General features: G+C 42.1%; 1 protein-coding gene across 1 annotated transcript in view; it reads right to left on the bottom strand.

The window, feature by feature from the left end:
- LOC125000768 (gamma-aminobutyric acid receptor subunit gamma-3-like) overlaps nucleotides 1-19,205 on the bottom strand; it is a 73,789-nt gene that overhangs the window by 18,219 nt on the left and 36,365 nt on the right. The window contains exons 4-7 of the mRNA XM_047576430.1: nucleotides 15,630-15,721; nucleotides 15,110-15,241; nucleotides 11,385-11,467; nucleotides 5,523-5,660 (exon numbers count right to left, since the gene is read on the bottom strand). Coding sequence (XP_047432386.1) covers nucleotides 5,523-5,660; nucleotides 11,385-11,467; nucleotides 15,110-15,241; nucleotides 15,630-15,721 — 445 coding nt within the window. The remainder of the gene's footprint in view (nucleotides 1-5,522; nucleotides 5,661-11,384; nucleotides 11,468-15,109; nucleotides 15,242-15,629; nucleotides 15,722-19,205) is intronic.

Genomic DNA, 19,205 nt, shown 5'->3' with positions numbered 1-19,205 from the left:
TATTGTCGTGAAAACAGAGGATGGAACCAGACTGATAGCAGCAGTGTCTACACAGTCTGTGCTTCACTTTATTGGTGAAGCTGTAGTAGTTTTTTGTGTATGGACCAACAGAATCTAGGTGAGCAGTTACAAAAACAGCCAGGGGCCGATGAATGAGCCCTGGAGAACGCCGCTCACAAAATGAGGTATTTCCTCACAGTGGAGTCTATTGGAAACCGTTTCAGTGAGAAAGTGATGTCAGCTCACTTTTCTAATGAGATTGTCAGAAGTGTCCAAAACCCTGTGGAGACCTAAGGCCTTGGGTTTAATTAAGACTTCAGTGGAATTTGTCAGAGTTGTTTATTATTGGTCACACAAGGCAAAGAGTTGAGTTGCTTTCCTGATGGTCTCGTCTTTGGGCATATAATTGCTTATCATCTATCAAATGTTAGGGCAGGCAGATGGAGGGGGGAAAAAACACAAGGACAGAGGGAGGCAGAAGAGAGAGGAAACGGCTGAACCAAAGGAGCTTAATAAGACTTTGAAGGAGAAAAAGACAAAAAGAAAAGGAGATGAAAAGCGCAAAACCTTGATGAAGGCCTTCAGAAAATAGAAACAAAAACTTCTCTCCTAGTTGAGCAAGTGCACAATGGCACAGACGGTGCAAGGGGAGGAAAAAGGAGAGGAGACTTTATTCTGATGCTACTACAGGAGGATGCTTGTTTTTGCTGCGTTTAATTGACAGCGGCGGGGAGATATTGAGAACAGTGAACGGGAACAATTGTTCTGTAACCTTGACAAAGTTATGCGCATCAGTAGAGCAACGCTACTTTAAATATTACTGGAGAACGGCTTTTGATAATCTGCCGCCACTCAAAGACGTTTCCACAAAAACGATGTCAGGCTGAATAAAACATCTGTAGAAGAGGACTGGAATTTCACCCTTTTCCTTTACACAGAGGTGAAATATGCATTTTAAACGCAGGTGCGGTGACTGAAGAGCACAGTGGAGAGGAGCGTTGAGGTGTAGGGGTGCAGTGATTTTTTTTGGTGATAATGTCCCTGCCTTTCTTTAAGCATTTTCTCACTAGACAGTAATCCACAGCGCGCCGGCAGCTGGAGGACTTTTTTGAAAGCCTCTCCATCACAGTTTTTCACATTTTCATACATGAGGTAAAACATTTTGAAGCTGTGCAGGATTATTTTCTTCGTGTGCCATTTTTTTTTTCTTTTTCCATTTTTTTTTTGTACCTCTATAAGCGGTTCCATTTTGCTTGCAAATGTCCGGGGCTGATGGGAAGCAAGTGTTTCACTAAAAATGAACAGCCACCCTTTTCAAAAGAAACGAAGCAGGCCTTGTGATTTATAGCTGAGAAAGTCCGTGCTCAGCGAGAATGGAGCCTTTCCTCAGCTGTTATGTGGAAACATACGAAGGAAGCCGCTTGACATTGGGGCTGAGGACGGCTCTATTCTTGCTGAATTTTTAGTCTGTGGCGCTGTTACAAACGTCGGTGGGACTTTAAATGAGGTCTCCTCTCTTCCCACTTTCAGTTCAGCTCTCTAGTGGGGGCTGACATTATTAATTAAAACAGCTGGCTACTGCTTATTTTGTGACCCCATTGATCATTTGCACTTAATTGCGTGTGCAAGGATGTGCAGCTTACTTTACTCCCATTTAACACCATTGCGATAAGTATACAGTCAAAATAAGTGGCCAGGTGTAGCAGTCTACTGGGATTAATCAAGGATATTTTTGACTAGGCTTCATGTCCAGATGTCTGCTTTGGTAATGACAGATGATGATGATGTAAAATAAAATAAATAAAAGCTGTCAGCACCCAGGGGTTTCAGTCAAAAGTCGACAGTGAGTTTTTGCAATTTGAGCGTGTGTTCGTCTGATGGTGCAAGTCGTCATTTATGTGTTGAGGCTACGATTTAAGACTTTAAAGCATGCCTTAATCAAATAAAATAAAATGCATGGTCAATAATCCACATCGGACGCTCCCATTGGTCGATGCGTCATCTCGCACAACTGAGATCAGTTCAACTTGGTACCACTTTCTGTTAAGGTTTTCTTAGCATTGCAGTTATGTCCCCATTCATTAGTGGCTAATGTTTAATTTTGCATTATATTGCATTTTTATGCATTATTCATTCAAACCATGCAGGATAATGCTGGTTAAGTTCTACAGTATAGTGTGAGGCTGCAGGAATGTCGAGTTCTAGACTGACTATCCATGACTGCAGCACCAATTGTGCATCGTAGCGACCAAAACCATTGTTTACATTTTTTTAGCGGAGTAACAACCCCTCTGTTTACACACTCGGCTGGATACTTATTAGTTCGAGTTCCCTGCGCCGTGCTCGTATACAGACTCTGTCATGCCATACACTGGACTCCACTTTCTGCTTGGAAGCTGCGAGGAAAACTCTGAGAAAACTGTTCCATTAATGAGCTCAAGGCAAGTCGGCAGAAACTCAGGCTGCTTCCTTCTTTGGTAAAGTGATGATATAAGTGCAACACTAAGTTTAATAAAATATATAGATATACAACAAGTAAATATCCTCATTTGCCTCACCATCATGCGTTAGGGTTAGGGTTAGGGTTAGGTGTTAAGTTGGTTTGGCGTCATCCAGTTGCGAGATTTAATTGTGTTTTAGCAGAAAGAAAGCTGCTATTTCTCACTTAGATTCTTATTTGTTGGCTACTAAACGCTTCCATTGGAGCAGTGGGACGTGGCCTAAGGCTGGTGCCAAAAATAAGACGTTAAAGAGTCTGTTAACATCGAAGCCAGTGACTAGCAACTGGTGGTCAATGAGAGACCAGTAGCAGATAATTAGAGCTTGGAAGGATTTAATCAGCCCTGGCTATTCATACTGTGAGCCAATTATTACATATGCCTATAGACAGTTGATTATTTAGTGAATCGTTATCATCCCAAGGCAAGCGATCAGCAATCTGGGGTTCTCATTTACCACCACTGAATATTTGCATTGCACCTCTCAGGCTACCACCTCAGTTCAACACAGAAAAAGGCTTCTCTATTGTCTCAGTAAAGGTACATAGCCAGAGTTCTTTATCCTGACCCGAACACAGTCAGTGCGATCCTCCTGAGAAACTCTGGGATTGTGGATGCTGCTGAGTTATACTTTGCCCTGAAGCTAACCCAACCCTCCCTGCTCGCTAAATGTTTGTGGCAAAAACCTAATCTGGAATCGCTATTTAGGGAAGTTGAATTTGCTCATAACAAAATGAACGACTGTAGGAGCATGTCATTGTGTGCTGAGGTGTTTAATTTCTCTTTATAGATTGAATCTTGCCCACCAAAGAAAATATAAAAGCAGCTGATGATCCCAGCACCTGTTGATGCTCGCAGATGTTTTGCTAGCTAGCTAACATGAACTCTAATGCTCAGAGGTCTGTGTTATGCTAAGTTCTAGCGTGGCATGCTAACAACTTCACAATAATGCAGTCCTTATAGAACACTCAGTTAGTTTCGACACCACTTCACTTGGTTTAGGGAAAATGTTACAATCCAATCTCCTTGTGGGCTTTGACGAGCTCAACGTGCCTACTGTGCCTTAGCATTGCTAAGCTATAATTAGACGTGGCTGCTTTTCAAATGAAGGTGGGTTGATGTCTCTTTCACGTGTAATGACGATTCAATTAGACATTCATGTTTTCCAGCTGAGATGCCGTTGTGATAGCGGTCGGCCACAGGTTAATGAGCATAACCGAAGGAAAACACGTGTAGCGGTGGAGCATCAGTATTGTGAAGCATGGCATATAGCAGGCAAGGGATTTCCAGTTATTTCCCCAGGGATTAAAGATCCTTTATATGAAAAGAAGGGCATTTGAAAAGAAATGAAAGAACATCAGCATTTCTCCAGCAAAACCACGGGAAAGGGCATAATGGGAGCTTCTGCGGAATTTGTGATGGGGTGGTAGAACAAAGAACTGAAATGTTTGGGATTCAACATTGGGGCCTTTTGAAGAGAACGCTGCTGAATTGATAACGATGGTGGATTTGCGACGGGGGTCCCCGGTGGCGCTGTGGCCAGGGATCTGTCCACTCTGTCCTCATTAAAACAGCCCCATACCTCATGTGTTTATGAGCGACGAAGGGACAAAGCTGGGAAGAGACTGAGAGAAAGAGGGAAATAAGGCGGGAGAAGAAGAGAAACGCAGCACTTTCAAAGTTTGTCATGATGTAAATTAATGATAGGTATTTTTAGCCGGGATCTAATCATCATGCGTGTAGAGATGGAGCTCCGGCAAGTGAAACAGGAACGAGGTAATAAATGAGAAAACGGCTAATTTTCTTGAACAGCATGAGGTAGATGTGTAGGTTTCGCCTTGGCTTTTGAGCATCTCAGCAGAAAATTAGTTTGGCTGTGTTTTTTTTGACGATGCAGCGGGAGTCCAGGAAAACGTATAATTTAAAAGGCCATCATTGTGTTTCGGGTTGAGAGTGCTCATCAGTCACTTCTTTCCTTTTTTGATGGGGGTGATCAGAAAGGTGCACCGACGGTGTGCCTTTAGAAAGAAACAGGATGCCCAATCAGTATTCCCAACAGGAGATATAGTTAAACAAACAAACAAGTAGCAGACTGCAGAGTCTCCAGTCGTAGCTCTACAAAGGTGCTTTACCTTATCTCAAAGCAAAATCAAGCTGTTCTACTAATTTCCTCTGAGCTCCTTAATAATTTGATCCTTCTCTTAATCATACTCCTGTTCCTCGAATATTCATGAACGGAGGTTCAGCGTGTAGAAAACCGAACCAGGTCACATTATGCAGATCCGAACACGTCTCTCCACAGACAGAAGACCGTATGCCGCAAAACAAAAGGAGGGTGCATCTCATAAACAAGGTTAAGAGGGGTTAATAGTCCCTGCGTCACGCTCTTCCCTCATCTCCATTCATTGTGCTTTACTTTTTAAACTGCCAGAAGTTGTTTTTGTCTTTGAGGGTCTCGTGAAAGCATTAAAAATATGTTAGGAACTTGTCCAAACCTTTGCTGCTTGCCAGTGTAATTACTGTCACCTGTTGGCGCAACATTTTTGTCTCGGGCTGACACCGTTTTCCAAACAACAAGCTTGCATTAAATCATCAAATACACAAGCATGGGCGTGCGGGGAAGGGAGAAGGGAAAGGAGTGAATAATTAAACTTCCTTTTTAATCTTTAATCTTCATGATTAATGTCAGTGGAAAAACCTATTTGCCCTTACACCCGAGGGGAATACTTATGAGCTTTGAGCTTGTAGTTATATAATTACATTTATGGGCATGGTGCTAACGTTAACCTGTGTTGAGCTTAGGGAGCCAGTTCTTGGCTGGACTCTGGCAACTTTATCTGATCACTGACCCTCCCATAAGATAGGGTTGAAGTAAAAACAAGTTTTCCTGTCGGGAGCAGTGAAGGTTTATATTACTGTTTATCGAAACGCCGTGAAATGCAGCAGTTCAGCTTGTTTTTTTTGCGCAACTCAAATCCCTCAGTTGCTGACCTTTCCTCAACCTTTCCTTGGCGTTTTGCTTACCTGCTGTGGTCGTGAGCACGTCCGTGGTGTTTCTGAGCCCCATGAAGTCGAACTGGTAGAGCCGCCAGTATTTCTGGTCCGAGGTCTCCACTGAGTTTCGCTTCCACTTGTACACAATCTCGTCTCGCGGGTAGCCGTCTGGGAACCACGCAGAGAGTTTGGTGTGTGAATGGAAGAGAGAAAGAAGGCAAAAGTGATAGAAAATAAATGTTGAAGGCAAATAATGCAGGAAAGATTAATGCAGTGATGCAGTTTTTGTTGTATGCATGATTTATACCTGGGTTATGAATGATTTATACAAATTTATACAGCAAGTTTTTGTCGGGCTGGAGTCCAACTGAGCAATTACCGTTTGCTTTGAATCAACTGTGGTGCACCAGTGCTCTATCGAGCAGTTCTGCGTCATATTTATCTTAATTGCTGTTCGTGTGTTTGCAAGCCAACTGGTCTCAAGGTGTCTCTTGAATTGAATGATATTCTAATGGTGAAAATTGAGCCGGGGATCTGTAACTTTGTAGGCGGTGCTTTATCCCTGTATATTTCTATGAAGACCCGGTGGTTACGCTTCAGTGACGTGTGAAAGTACTTTTCCCATGGAGTGCCTACAAGGCGAATAACCTGCTCAAAAGGCTTTAAAGCTGGGGACTCTTTGCAAGTGTGCTGATCCTGGACATATTTAGCATTAAAACAGGATTTCGCATGCATATCCTTGCTGGGGGGCAAGCACTAAAACACAAACACAAGGAAGGAAGCCAGAGATTGGATTCCTCTGAAAGCCAATGCATCAACAACTGCGTGTGTCTAAATGTAAAAACAAAGCAGGGCTCAGTTGACAAGTCGGAGCAATTTTATATCGAAAAAGAAACGAGTGACAATAATGAGCGAGTGGCAAGCCTTGTTGTGCCCCGTAGTGGAAACCAGACTAATTATGTAAATGGTCTCATTTAGAGGATAGCCATCTATAACCACGAGGAGCAATCACCATGACGCAAGAAGGTTTTTTTTTTTTTTTTCTTTTCCTCCAAACACCAATATAGTTGGCAAACATTATTGCTGTCATATTTCTTCTGGTGCGCTTGTACAATTATCTTTACTGCAGACAATATTACCATCGTGTTACCAGTATATCTTCATAGCTACAGAATGTTTCATGCCTTTAAAAGCCCCCTGAAGCACCATGCTTTTTGCCAGTGTTATAAATTACCCCCTTCCACGGCCTTGGCTAATATTCTCTATCCTCTAAACAAAGGAAACAAAGGATGTCCACTTATGCCGTATTACTGTAAACAGCGAATGGCACATGTGCAAAGACATCTGCCAGGAAAAATTAGAATTATTCTTTTAAACTTTTCTGTGCCGACAAAGAACTTGAAGGAAAAAAAAAAAAAATAGGCCGACAGTAAGCGCTTTTTTTTCTACCCCTTACCCAACAGCCATACCTGTATAGTAGGTCAGCAGCGACTTTATTTCTGGCGTCAGCTGCTTTGGGAATATGTTCAGACTGTTAACAGGCGGAATTATTTCCCCATGTTCTTCACACTGGCAAGCAAAAGTTTGACACGCTGCCATTTTTCTGATGATATATTTAAAATGAAAAGGAGGAAGTTGAGAGCGACAGCTTCTCTTGATTGACTTTTCATGAACTGCGACAAGCTCTTTGGCAGACACTCACGACGGAGGCCCTCAGCTCCTTCGGGCAGGCGGCAGTGAGAATGTGATGTGTTGTTTCTTTTATTTTTAAGGTTGTTTTTTCACAGCGTTGTGGAGAACGCCATTCTACGAGTTGCTGCTTACCATTTTGGTCATGACTGAACGATCTGAACAACAATTTAGGAAACATTTTTGCACAGACGGACCCCAGAGTACAAACTTTTCCAGACATTGCTGATCCTCTCACTTATCCTCCAGCACCATCAGCAGGCTGACTCGTTTGGTTTCTTTACGGAAATATCTCACCAACTGTCGGGTAAATCAACTGAACCCTAACCCTAAACCCTAGCCCTCTAACCCTAACCCCTAGAAGACTGACTCGTTTGGTTTCTTTACGGAAATATCTCATCAACTGTCAGGTAAATCAACTGAACCCTAACCCTAAACCCTAGCCCTCTAACCCTTACCCTGACCCTCTAACCCTCTAGCGCTGACCCTCTAACCCTAACCCTGACCCTCCAACCCTAACCCCTAAACCTAACCCCCTAACCCTCTAACCCTGACCCTCTAACCCTCTAACCATAACCCAATGAGTTGTGGACCTCTCGTTTTAGTGGTCGTTCAGCATTAACCCAAAGACTCCCACTCTCATTTGCAGAAATGACCTTTGAATATAGTATCAACAGTTTGTGTCCATGTCCATTCCCATAACTTACTTAGTCTTACAAAAGGATCACAGCCTTGGATAAAATGGACACCTAAATTAATGTAACATTGCAAAATACTCATCTACAGCATAGCAAGGCACCAATTGGCTTCGTCATAAAAATTTATCACACGTTGCCGAGGCAAATTGATTATCCAAACTTCAGCAGTCCCTCCACTTTTTAATGTGCCTCTAATTTCAGAACATCAAACTAGACTGAAAATATCATGCACCAAGGAATCATTGTATGATGGGGACTAACATTATTTCCATTTAAGGTTACCCATGGACCCTTAATTGTGGCCGTTGTTAGTTTCACCCTTAATGGTATGTGCAGTTAAAATATAAAACACCACAGAAGGTGGTCTTCAAGAGGTGATTGCAGCATGCCTCTGATGTATGAGACTAATGCTAAGTGCTTGTAATCATAGTTGAGTCTTTTTCACAGCTTTTATACTGAGTTCACCAGTTGTCTGAGCACATTATACAGTGGCTACGTTAAAAGGAAGCTTAAAAGCGTCTTTGTCACAAAACTCGAGCCGCTCAAAATATATTGGTGTCAGATTGCTTGGATTATGTCTGTCAGGAATACGTCTGCTTTCAAAAATATATTAAGAACTTAATGAGTAAGATCAGGCCTTCAACGCATCCATCAACTTCTCAGTAAATGAAATTGATTGCAGCTATAATTTAATTAGTTAAATAACCTCGACAGTCGGCTTGTGCTATTTTAGAATATATTAACATCTTTGAGAGAGATTGAGGTGGATGAGAGAGAGCGTACGGGTCAGTTGTGGTTTCATCATCAGATGCCACCCCAGCGCACAGCAACCTGCCTGCTCCGTCTCCCTCTCCTCCTCCACCTCCTCCTCCATCAGCAGACCTTCATCACGCAAACCATCTGCTGTGGAATATGCCATTTGTGGGCTGGCAGCACGGTCCGTGCGCAACAGACGGAGACAACCTGAGAGCAACACTTGCTGCTCGGTTAGTTCATGTGCCGTTGCACTGGTTCGCGACAGACCGATGCTTTTTTTTTTTTTTTTTTTTTTTTCTTTGAGAGTAGGCGGAGTAACTCATCGGAGAAAATCTGGAGCGCAGCTTTACATTTTACACATCAGCTGATTCATAGAGACAGACACAAACCAGATGTTGGGACATTTCTTTCTGTCCTTATCAAGAAGAATATGTTCTACTCTGAGATGTAATTGCACCTATTAAACTCCTTCACACCAGGCACTCTGAGGCATTTTAGTAATATCGCCAAATGTAATTTAGTCCCTTAATTATCGAGATATCTCACGCAAATAAGAAAAACTTAAATCAGACAGAGCTAGGGATGTCAAGTTTTTGCTACGACTTGCACAAGGATTCCAGAAATGAAACATTACCATGACAATTAGACATAAGCTTGAGGATCTGGGATTAGCTATCGCCGTGCTGTTCTGCCTATAAAATGTTTAAGGCTTTAATCTAGTGTTATTGAAAATACTATCTCCTCATCCATTGCTGCCACAGTTGGGAAATAATGTCCTTCCACATACGCTGGAGAAAATAAAGGGCTTAATTGTCAAATCTTGTCACTGAAAGAAGTGACTTAATGGAAGCCTATATCTGGTCAATAGCTCTTGCTAACTGCAGTACTGTAACACCCTGTCTCATCACACTGTAAACAAACTGTTAGAAAATAGTCAATTTGTTATCTTGTCTCACTGCTGAGCGGGGGGTTTAATAATGACCAGTGGCAAATACAGCCGCATCGTCTAATGATTATTACTTAAATGTACTTAAACCGTATCCCACTTAAGAAGATGTCTGTGCCCATAAAATGACCTGCCACACAAAATCAGATGGAGTATTGATACCTTTAAGGTGGTGGCTCAGTCACTAAGGTGCCGAGGAGTCTTTTGTGCAAGCAAAAAGTACAACTTCCATTACTGGCTATGCTTTTACCCTTGTCATTTGTTGAACATTGCCCTTTCTTTGATTGACGAAATTTCTACCCCTGTTTTTGCTGACGTACAGCATATGTGGGTTAATATATGACTGGTTGTTCCCATATTCTTGCATCTGAATATTTTATTGTTTCAGTGCATAAGTGTAACCTTCACCGTCTTTCCCCGGGAGGTGGTTTGTTGGTTTTTAGTCAGTGGAACAACCTTAGGGAAGGAAGGATCGACAGGGAAAGGGAAGCATGTGGTGCAGGTAGGAACTGGTGGAGTGGAGGATCGTGTGCTTTCCCGGTCACCTCACTCAGGATTAAGAGAGTCCACATGGTTGGTGTGTAGATCTCTGGAGAGGTGGCAGACTCCACGGAAAAGGTGTCCCAATAGAGGAGCCAAGTCAAAGATAGGACATCTTAGGCAGGACTCATCAATTCTTCTTGGTAAGCTGGTAAGTGACCCTGCACATGGATGTGGGCTTTCCCTAAATATGAGTGAGACCATCATCAGAGCCCAGAGTCGGGTCAAGGGACGTGGCCCTCCCAAAGCCACCACCCAAGCCCAGAGAACAGCCACAGCAACCGGTGCCCTAAGCCGGTGACGGCACCACCGTATCGCCCAAGCAAACGCAAACCAGTGCAGGTCAGGAAGGCCTCCAAGCCCCCAACAAACGTCCCCATCCACCACCCAACCGTCCACCCCCTGACACTGATATCCCACACCCTGAACCAGGCCAGAGACACACCACCAACCAAGGAGACCCAGCCAGGAGTCCAGCAACTCCCCTGCAGACGGACACCAGCGCCCGAGGAGAGACGGGCTGCATGAATCTTCCGTCTTTGATCCTTTACATGAGTCATATGAGGCAGCTACCTGTGGCTCTATTATTTGAAACTGAGCGATTTTCCAATTTACAAAAGACTTTATGTTAGTGAATAAAATCCTTTACTGAAAAAATATGTGATTCGGAATTTGTCAACACCAGTTCCCATGTAATCGGAGAGAAATGCTTTCAGAATAAGGTGCATTCAGATTCCTTGCTTCTATTAAAATAGAAGAAAAGCCGCACTGCAGTTGTAGTTGCATTTGAAGGTGTCCCTATTTAGAGGCTTACAGTGAGATCATTGATTTATTATCACCCCTGCAGAAGACGACATTACATTTGAATTTGCAAAGTCTGTGAAAGCTCATGTAAATCTGAGCGACTGGCAACTCAGATTAAAAGACTTGGTTGTGCATTAGACTATCTTTTTTCATCAATCACTTAAACCTTAAGATCATTCAGTACATATTACAATAATCTTCAATAATCTTTGACTTATATCACCTATCATGTGACTCATATTGTCCTGCTCAGTTCAACTAATGTTTTCCTTCCTGTTGCCTATCTCCTCTTTTTATTTTTTTTGTCTTAATATTGTTTTTTCCATCCATTTTGTTTCTAATTTGTGTCCATGAGGTTTCCTGTCTGCTTTGCTTTAGAAGATAAATAGGTATCGCTGTCACGATCTGCATGATTGTTTGTGTGCGTGTTTTTGTGCATGCGTTTATGCCAATATTCACAGCTGGAGAAGACGAGAGGACAGGAGTGTTCATCCATTGGGAAATTATGGAGCTGCAGCTGGCACTCTGCGTTGATGGTCATCCTGGAGAGGGAGAGAAACGCAGACACGCTTAGACATTCAAGGTACTACGAATGCTAGAGTTGCTTCATTTCCTTCATTTCTCGAACCATGAAGCACGGCATGAGTGCATAACGTTCATCTCTGATTATATCACGTATCTCTCCCTTTTTCCATAATACTATATGACGCTTCAAACCAGATGGTGCAGGATCACACTTGGCTGCTTGGTTGATGTGTGAAATCCCTCAAAATGACACAACTGTTTCATCATCAGTGTCAGACATTTTTTTTTCTATCAGGTCAATGCCCAAAGGCATGCAAGCTTCTAAAATCAGGACTACTTAGCTATGATCACTGGACAAGTCAATACACCAGATGTTTTGGGGAAGCACTACTGAGCATGAAGGCGCTGGAGATTTGTTGTACAAGCAAAAATAAATCCAGCTCACTTTAATTTACCAGCATGTTACAATACATCATCCCAAAATTAATTTTCACTGGATACGATAAAGGCTATAAAAAGGGGAGCGTCATGAAAATAGTCTTTTTCATTGTGTGTTATGTTTTGTGCCCGATACAAATTCTCATTAACTGACTGACTTAGAGCACAAAAGAGGAGCTTCAGTCAAAGCAGGAAGAGGGCTGTCTCGCTCGTCTTGTTTGTAGGTGAAGAAAGTGCAGATGATGTACAGCTCCAATTTGCATATGCGCTTGCTGCGGGCTTGTCAGCCGCCAGGAAATCCAAATTTGGTCAACAGAGTGGAGCCGAGGTGAAAAGAGCAAGCGGCAACCGGCACAGCGGAGATGTGAGCGCCAGAGACGTTGTCAGTCGTGGCAAATAAGCCCCCAAACATACGCCTCTCTCTCAGACTTAATATCCTTTTAATGAAACAATAAATTTCAAATTCATCACAGGGACACGCATTAACAGAAGTGAAATTAGCTATTGAAAATGAAGTTTGTGGTTGTTAAGGGGAATTTCTTGAGGATGTTTCATATTTGTGAGAATAATCAGTCGACATGTAGCAGCCCTTAGAAGTCACGGTTAGCAGCTCCTATTAGCATCTGCACACGGCTATGTGGGATAGAATATATCTATATATCCTTGTTACAAATCCCTTTTTCAGCAAACTGAAATACTAATTGCAATCTTCTGTACTAACATTTGCACGTGTGAGCTTTTTTCCTTGAGTACTTAGCTCCAACTAACTTCAAAATGCTACACCAAGTCCAACATTGTTTGTTGAAAGAAACTACTAACATCTGGAAGTGAAGTTAATGACAACAGTAAAATAATTAAATTACTCTAACTTAGCCCCAACTTGAAAAACATTAGAAATTTTCCTTCTAGCTATTTTGCTAAGTTTAGCATTTGCTAAATGCTGAGCTATGTTATGCTAAATCAAGTATGATATTTACTTTCCTTTTAGCTCTTTCGCTAATAACAACAGTGACACAGTGAAGTGACCCCACCCATGCCCTAATTCAAAGTAAAATCTTTATTTTTTCCTTCTGGATATTTAGCTTGCTAAATGCTAACCTACATTCATCAGCTACGTGCTAACTGTTTCTGCTGAAAGAAGTTGCTGCCATCTATAACTGAATTTAAGGACAACAGTAACACAGTGAAGTGACCCTAATTGAAGCCTAAATGCAAGGTTTACCTTGTTTGAACTTTAGCTCGCTAAATGCTAAGCTATACTCCCCAGGTAACAGTTTTTTTGTTGAAAGAAGCTGCTGTCTGGAATTTAGCTTACAGACAGTGGCCTGGTGAAGTCAACCTAACCTAACCCAGACTGAGTATGACATGTACTTGTCCTCTAGCTCTTTAGCTTGTTAAACGCTAACATGTGTTCACCAGTCAGCGCTACTTGTCTGTGTGTTGTTTGGGTCTCAGCAGGTAGTGCACAGTTGGCTTAACAGATTTCGCTGAGAACAGCTGCTAATAACAAGGTTGATAAGAAAAGAATTTACGGGCGAGCAAACCACAACACTGAGCTGAGCTGACACCAATATGCTCAAAAGACCTGAGGGAAACGGCTGCGCTGGTGGATAATTCTTTGGGTTTGTCACAATGAGCGACCCATTTAACGTAACACACAATCATTTGGTCGATGATTAATGTAAAAAATATCGATTAGTGGGGCTTTAAACTCAGCGCTGTTTCAGAACGGAGGATTTTTTGCCTTGAACCACCAAACCCTTGCTGATAAGAGGCATATTTATGGCTCAATTTAGAAGCTCACAATCAGTGTTATTAACCTCAACTGTGCCCCCAAAACATTCCCCTGCAATTACGGGTTAGATTTTAAGCAATAATTAGAACATTTTAAGTAAGCCCTTTTCCCTCCTACATTTAGAAATAGTAACTGGCTCCCTGAAAAGCCACATTGCTCCCTTCGGAACATTTGCACAGACGGGCATCAAACCGACTCTGAGCATTGAAATTTGCCAGTCAAGGCAAATACATTGAAATGCCACAGTCTCGGTGATTGATTTTTCGACTCTTCGTGAGGAGCTGTACATCTGGCCCTCTAAAGGGCCCCTGAAATAAACATGCGTTGGTTTTTTGCCGTCTGGCCAAAGCTGTAGCTTAAAAAAATCTTGAATGCGCAGGTGAAATTGGATCCTCAAGACAGAAAAAGCTCATGTCAGACCTTGAGGGTTCATAAACCCAGATGCCACTCAAATTTAAAAAGAACCCATCCACTCGAATCCCGAGACACAGTGAGGGTTTATATTTTGTCATAGGGCCACACATACACACACACACACAACCTTCTCCCTCGTGTCATTCCTCTACCACTGAAAAGCTGTCAGAAAGAAAAGAACCAAATGAACAGAACACATGACACGTTGACATGTCGGATGAGGAGTTCCTGCCCTGTTTTTGCCAAAGGTAAACAAAGGCTGTGCAGAAACAGGCTACAATATTCAAATTTCACAACACAGTGTGACACATGTACACAATTTATCACACTTTCATTCAGTTTAAATTGGACAAATTTCTATTTCGGTTTGGGCTGCCTACCAGATGTCGACATCTGTCGTAGAGTAGATAGAAAGGGGCCCCTATAGGGAAGTACAGTCAAAGCTTTATGGTTCTCATTGCAAAATATAACAAAAAGTAGTACCTTTTTTTAAAAAAAGTTTGAATCACCATGCCATCTACACACGTGTCAGTTTGCCGACCAATGTGTTAATATCCAAACCTAACGGCATCTTAATTCCAGTGGGCCACTAATTCACACGGAGGGTCACCGGCGATGATGTAATTCCAATTAGGGTCCTAAATTAGCTTTGCTTGCTCGGTTACTAATGGCCATGTCGCTGTAATGTTGTTATCACATGAGCATGTTCCCTAAAAGGATGTGAGCGCTCAGTCTGTTTGCTACTGACACAGGGTGCCCGTGGTACACAAATCCAAAAAAAATATCATCGCGAACATCCGACACAGTCGCCGCTTGCACCTCTCAGCCCATTTTGCCAAAATTGCCCTAAAAAAAATCCATTTATGAACATGTTTTTCTTCTTTCAAAAAGTTCAAACAAAAACTTACAATTGATTTCGGTGAATGGGATTAGTGTAGGTATTGAAGGTCAAAAAAAAGGACATGAACATGAAATTTTTGCTCTGTGTGTGTTTTCATGTGGTTACTGTTACCTCAGCGTGTACAGGATTTTTCCATTGTTCCAGATCCGGAGCAGCTGATTGGGCGTCGTGATCCAGTGCGAATCGGCGTTCTTGGAATTCCTGAAGATGGTGTCTGGGAGCCAGATCAGTCCGACCATATTGCTGGTAAAAGCAAGAGGCAGGAGGTAAGTTAATGTTTCCCTGAAATGCATGGAGCCGCCTTCCCAATAAGAGGAAAATAAAATACTCGAGAGATTTAGAGAAAAAAAAAGAAGAAGCTCATAAATCAATTTGTTCCATTGATTACACACCGTCTTCCTGGGAGAGAAGAAGAATATTCTTCTCAAATGAGATATTCACATGTGGAAATGTTCAGACAATAGCTGCTACAGTGGAAAGACGTTGCAGTTCCTTTAAAGATAAATATAAAATAAATAAAATGATCAATGGCGGTGTATCGATGCCAACACAAAGCCAATGGAAGAGTTTAAAAATAAAGTCGCCCCTATGCATCTATATTTGCTGTATAGCCTCGATAAATGCAGCGTACCTGTTGAGGGTCAGAATCCGCATGCTGCTGCTGTTGTAGCGCAGACGGGTGTCTACCCAGGTCTGGGCGAAGATAATATCGATCTGGTACTCCTTGGGAGAGGAAAGAGGAGTCAATACACTGGCAACCCTTTTCAGACAAGCATGGAGGCAGACAGAGATGTGCAGGATGAAGTCCACGCGCCGAGCGCTTCACCGAAGACAACATAATTTGTTGGGCAAAAACACAAACGCGTCCACATCAAAGGAAGTTCCGAAAGCAGCTCTGCGCTCACAGGAAACACCCAAATACATATTACGCTTTTGATATGGAAATAAAATGGCTCCATCTCGCAAACTGTTTGCTTCAGCACGTTTCCTTCACCTCGCCATCGACTCCTCTCCTCCTAATTGAGAGATGTTTAACCGTGAGAACATTGAATGTGAGTTTTCTCACTTGCCATATAATATAAGTCGAAGAAGTTGTCATGTTCTCTGTACTTCTGCGTGTCTGTCAATGCACTGGTTTATATATTTTTTTTGTGCTCTTTTCAATACGTAAGTCCTTGAGAAAAGGAACATGAATACGCTGTATAATCCCTGATCCGAGGATATCATCATAAATTCCATCATAAAACTTGACACGTTAGTGAATGAATGTCCAAGTTTTGTTGCACTGCAAAAAGAAGAAGAAAGTTATTAGTACAACCACAGATATTTTAGCTCACGTTTAGACCATGCACGTCCCTTTGCAGAGCTCGCATTTAAATAATGGCTAAATATAACTGACAAAGACTGTCGTTCATTGATCTTTACTGTCTTTGACGCTGGAGTTGAAATAATTGATCTTGAATTTGGATGCATATTTGGATATATTCGGAGTTCTGTTGACAGCAGTGTGGGATCATTGGTGTGTTTAAGTGAGTTGACCTTTATTCTGAAGTAGCAGCTTTACTCTGTCATTAATAAGAGTGACAGTCGCCACTGTTTTTTTTGACAGAGGATGTGAAATATTGACGGGATTAATGTAACAAGAAGGAGCAGTTAGATGAAGAGCTGCATCACAGAATTTAGAAAAAAATTAAGAATTATTGCCCGTACTCCTGAGTGAGATTAACATATGCAAGTTCTGTTATTATAACTTTTTATTTATTCGTGTTTGCAAATTTAACTTTGCCTCCTGAGGATGATGTGTTTTTGTTTTGTTTCATTTTTTTGGTTTCTAGGGACAGTTTTAGGCAACGTGCGCTCATATTCAATTGTGAATGTCAAAAACATCACTTTTAAAAAATAGCGAGCGCCGTAGATTCGCCAGGAGATTAAACACATCATTTTAATACCACCAAGACAGACAGCGGAGGAACACGACCAGCGATTCACAGCTTCCCATCACTCAGGAACTGAGGACTTCCAGCATGGCCAGTAGAAGGTCAGCACATCAGCTGGAAGTCCTCCATAGAATGTAAACAAGGCGGACACTTCGCTGATAAGGTCAGGCTTCTTTGGAAGCCATTTTGCTCGCGAGATAAAAATGCAGGGGGAAAATATTGGCATTCCCAAGTCTATTATGAGAGAATGTCTCTGTTTGCAGAAAACTGGTCCACGTTTAAAGGGAAAGTGTCCAACCGTATGAAGATTTTCCGCTCGGGATGGATTTTTATTTTTAAATCTGCGTCGTATTTGTCTTAACCAAAGGTGCACCTGCCTGGACTGGCCCCAGACATCACAGTTTCACACGTCTTGCCACTTATTTTCTGACTTCGCCGACCTTTTCCAGGCCTTCTCAGAACATCCATCGTCAGACTCCTTATTGTTGCTGTCGCCCTGCATAACCTTTGGAGGACTGTGACAGACGCCGGCCTGATTAGCAACAAACCACCTAGTGTTACATGTCATACCGGGAGCAAGCGAGCCCCTCGCGGCTTTCCCCAAATGGGATTTTCTGCTTCAGCTGGGTTCTTTTAGGACTATCCCTACAAGACAAGGGACTGAAGCGGGTCCATTAATCATGCATATTATTCAGCTTTCCAAGCCTACGTTGGGAGGCTGAAATTAACTAAGGAAGGTTTGCATTATTCTCTCTGGGATCCATAGGTGTTAAGGGATTAATGGCCATTGACAAAAACAAATGAATGAACTAAAGGTGGCTTGCATTATCTGTTTTCTGCTGGAAATAGCTGATGTAAAGTCACAGACTCTGGGTTTCATATTCATTATTTAGGGAGTTTTTTGCTCTTAAAATATTCAGTGCGATAAACATTTTTCCCAAGTTTTCACAAACAGGAAGTATTTAGGAGATGAGCTAATAAAACCCTCACATGATCAAAAGTTATCACTCACATAACTTACAGTTCATTTCAAATAAAAGCAAACACATCATCAACTATGTGATTTACACACCAGATATCAGCAACTAAATAAGGGTGGAAAGAACAAACAAATTTTTCTCTCTTCAGGAATGCAAATACTAATCAGAATCTGATAACACGAAATCCTTTGTTAAAGCCAACGGATGTCAACAACAAAAGCGCGCCTGACTGAAATTAATCAGCTCGACTTTACAGGCGCCCGAACAAACAGCTTCTGCCTTATCCAGCATCATCATATTTTTTTTTGTGTGTGTGCAGGCAGCTCTCCCCGTCTCTTTTTTCCACCAATTACAGATGTCATTCATCAACATTTTCCACATTCACACACCGAAACGCGTCTCCCGAGAGGGCAGATATACAATCTTTATGTCTGCGTACTTGGGACGAGCTTGACTGAAAACTCCCTGAGCCAAAAAAGTTCAAGACAAAAAAAATCAATAGCAAAAAGTGATCAGATTGGGACTGACGAGGCTTTTTTCTTCAGATCTCTATTTCCAGGAATTTCCTCCAATGTCTTATTTTAGTTTTTCTTAATGAACTTATCAAAACCATCAGTTCAGCCCGCACGAAACATTTTACCATCGCAGCTCGTGGTAGACGCCTGTGAATCCTGTGTGCTCTGCACTTTATTATATTATGCTTCGCAAAGGCAATCCCAGACTTAAGATCACTGACTAATGTCTTTCTTCAAGCGAAACCAATGCCGCATAGTTGTTATAAATATTTATAAGTGAAATATTTATATCTCGCAGACCTTGGGAAATCGGTCATTGGACTACATTTCTAATCCCGCAAGAAGGAGACAAGGATAAACACAAGAAGTGTTTAATTTAAAGTCATGCGTCCACTTCTGAGTTGGTCCTCGTGATCGCAAACAATGTTCTCACCCACGCCACCCTCCCCACACGAACACATGCAACGCTCTGACTCTGTCACGCAGGCGGCCTCACAGTGATGAGTTGTGTGTGTGTGTGTGTGTGTGTGTGACGGGCAGGAAGAAGGAATTCATCCTCCGCTTAGGGCTAATGATGAACTTCTGTCACATGTGGCACGAACAAAACTGCACTACCTCTGGATACTAGTGCCATTTTGAATATCGCTTTTGTTGTGCTCGCGTGTGCGTGTAGCTAATTTCGCAAACATGCCTTTGTCTTATTCATTCCGAGGAATCAAACAGAAAGACCTTTGAACGAAACAAAGGGAAGTCATTTGCATACCTGGCTGTTTAC

The sequence above is a fragment of the Mugil cephalus genome, chromosome 23 (assembly GCF_022458985.1).
Source record: "Mugil cephalus isolate CIBA_MC_2020 chromosome 23, CIBA_Mcephalus_1.1, whole genome shotgun sequence".
Taxonomy (NCBI): Eukaryota; Metazoa; Chordata; class Actinopteri; order Mugiliformes; family Mugilidae; genus Mugil; species Mugil cephalus.
Note: the sequence above shows the minus strand (reverse complement) of the source record. Positions and strands in the feature narration are given on the sequence as shown.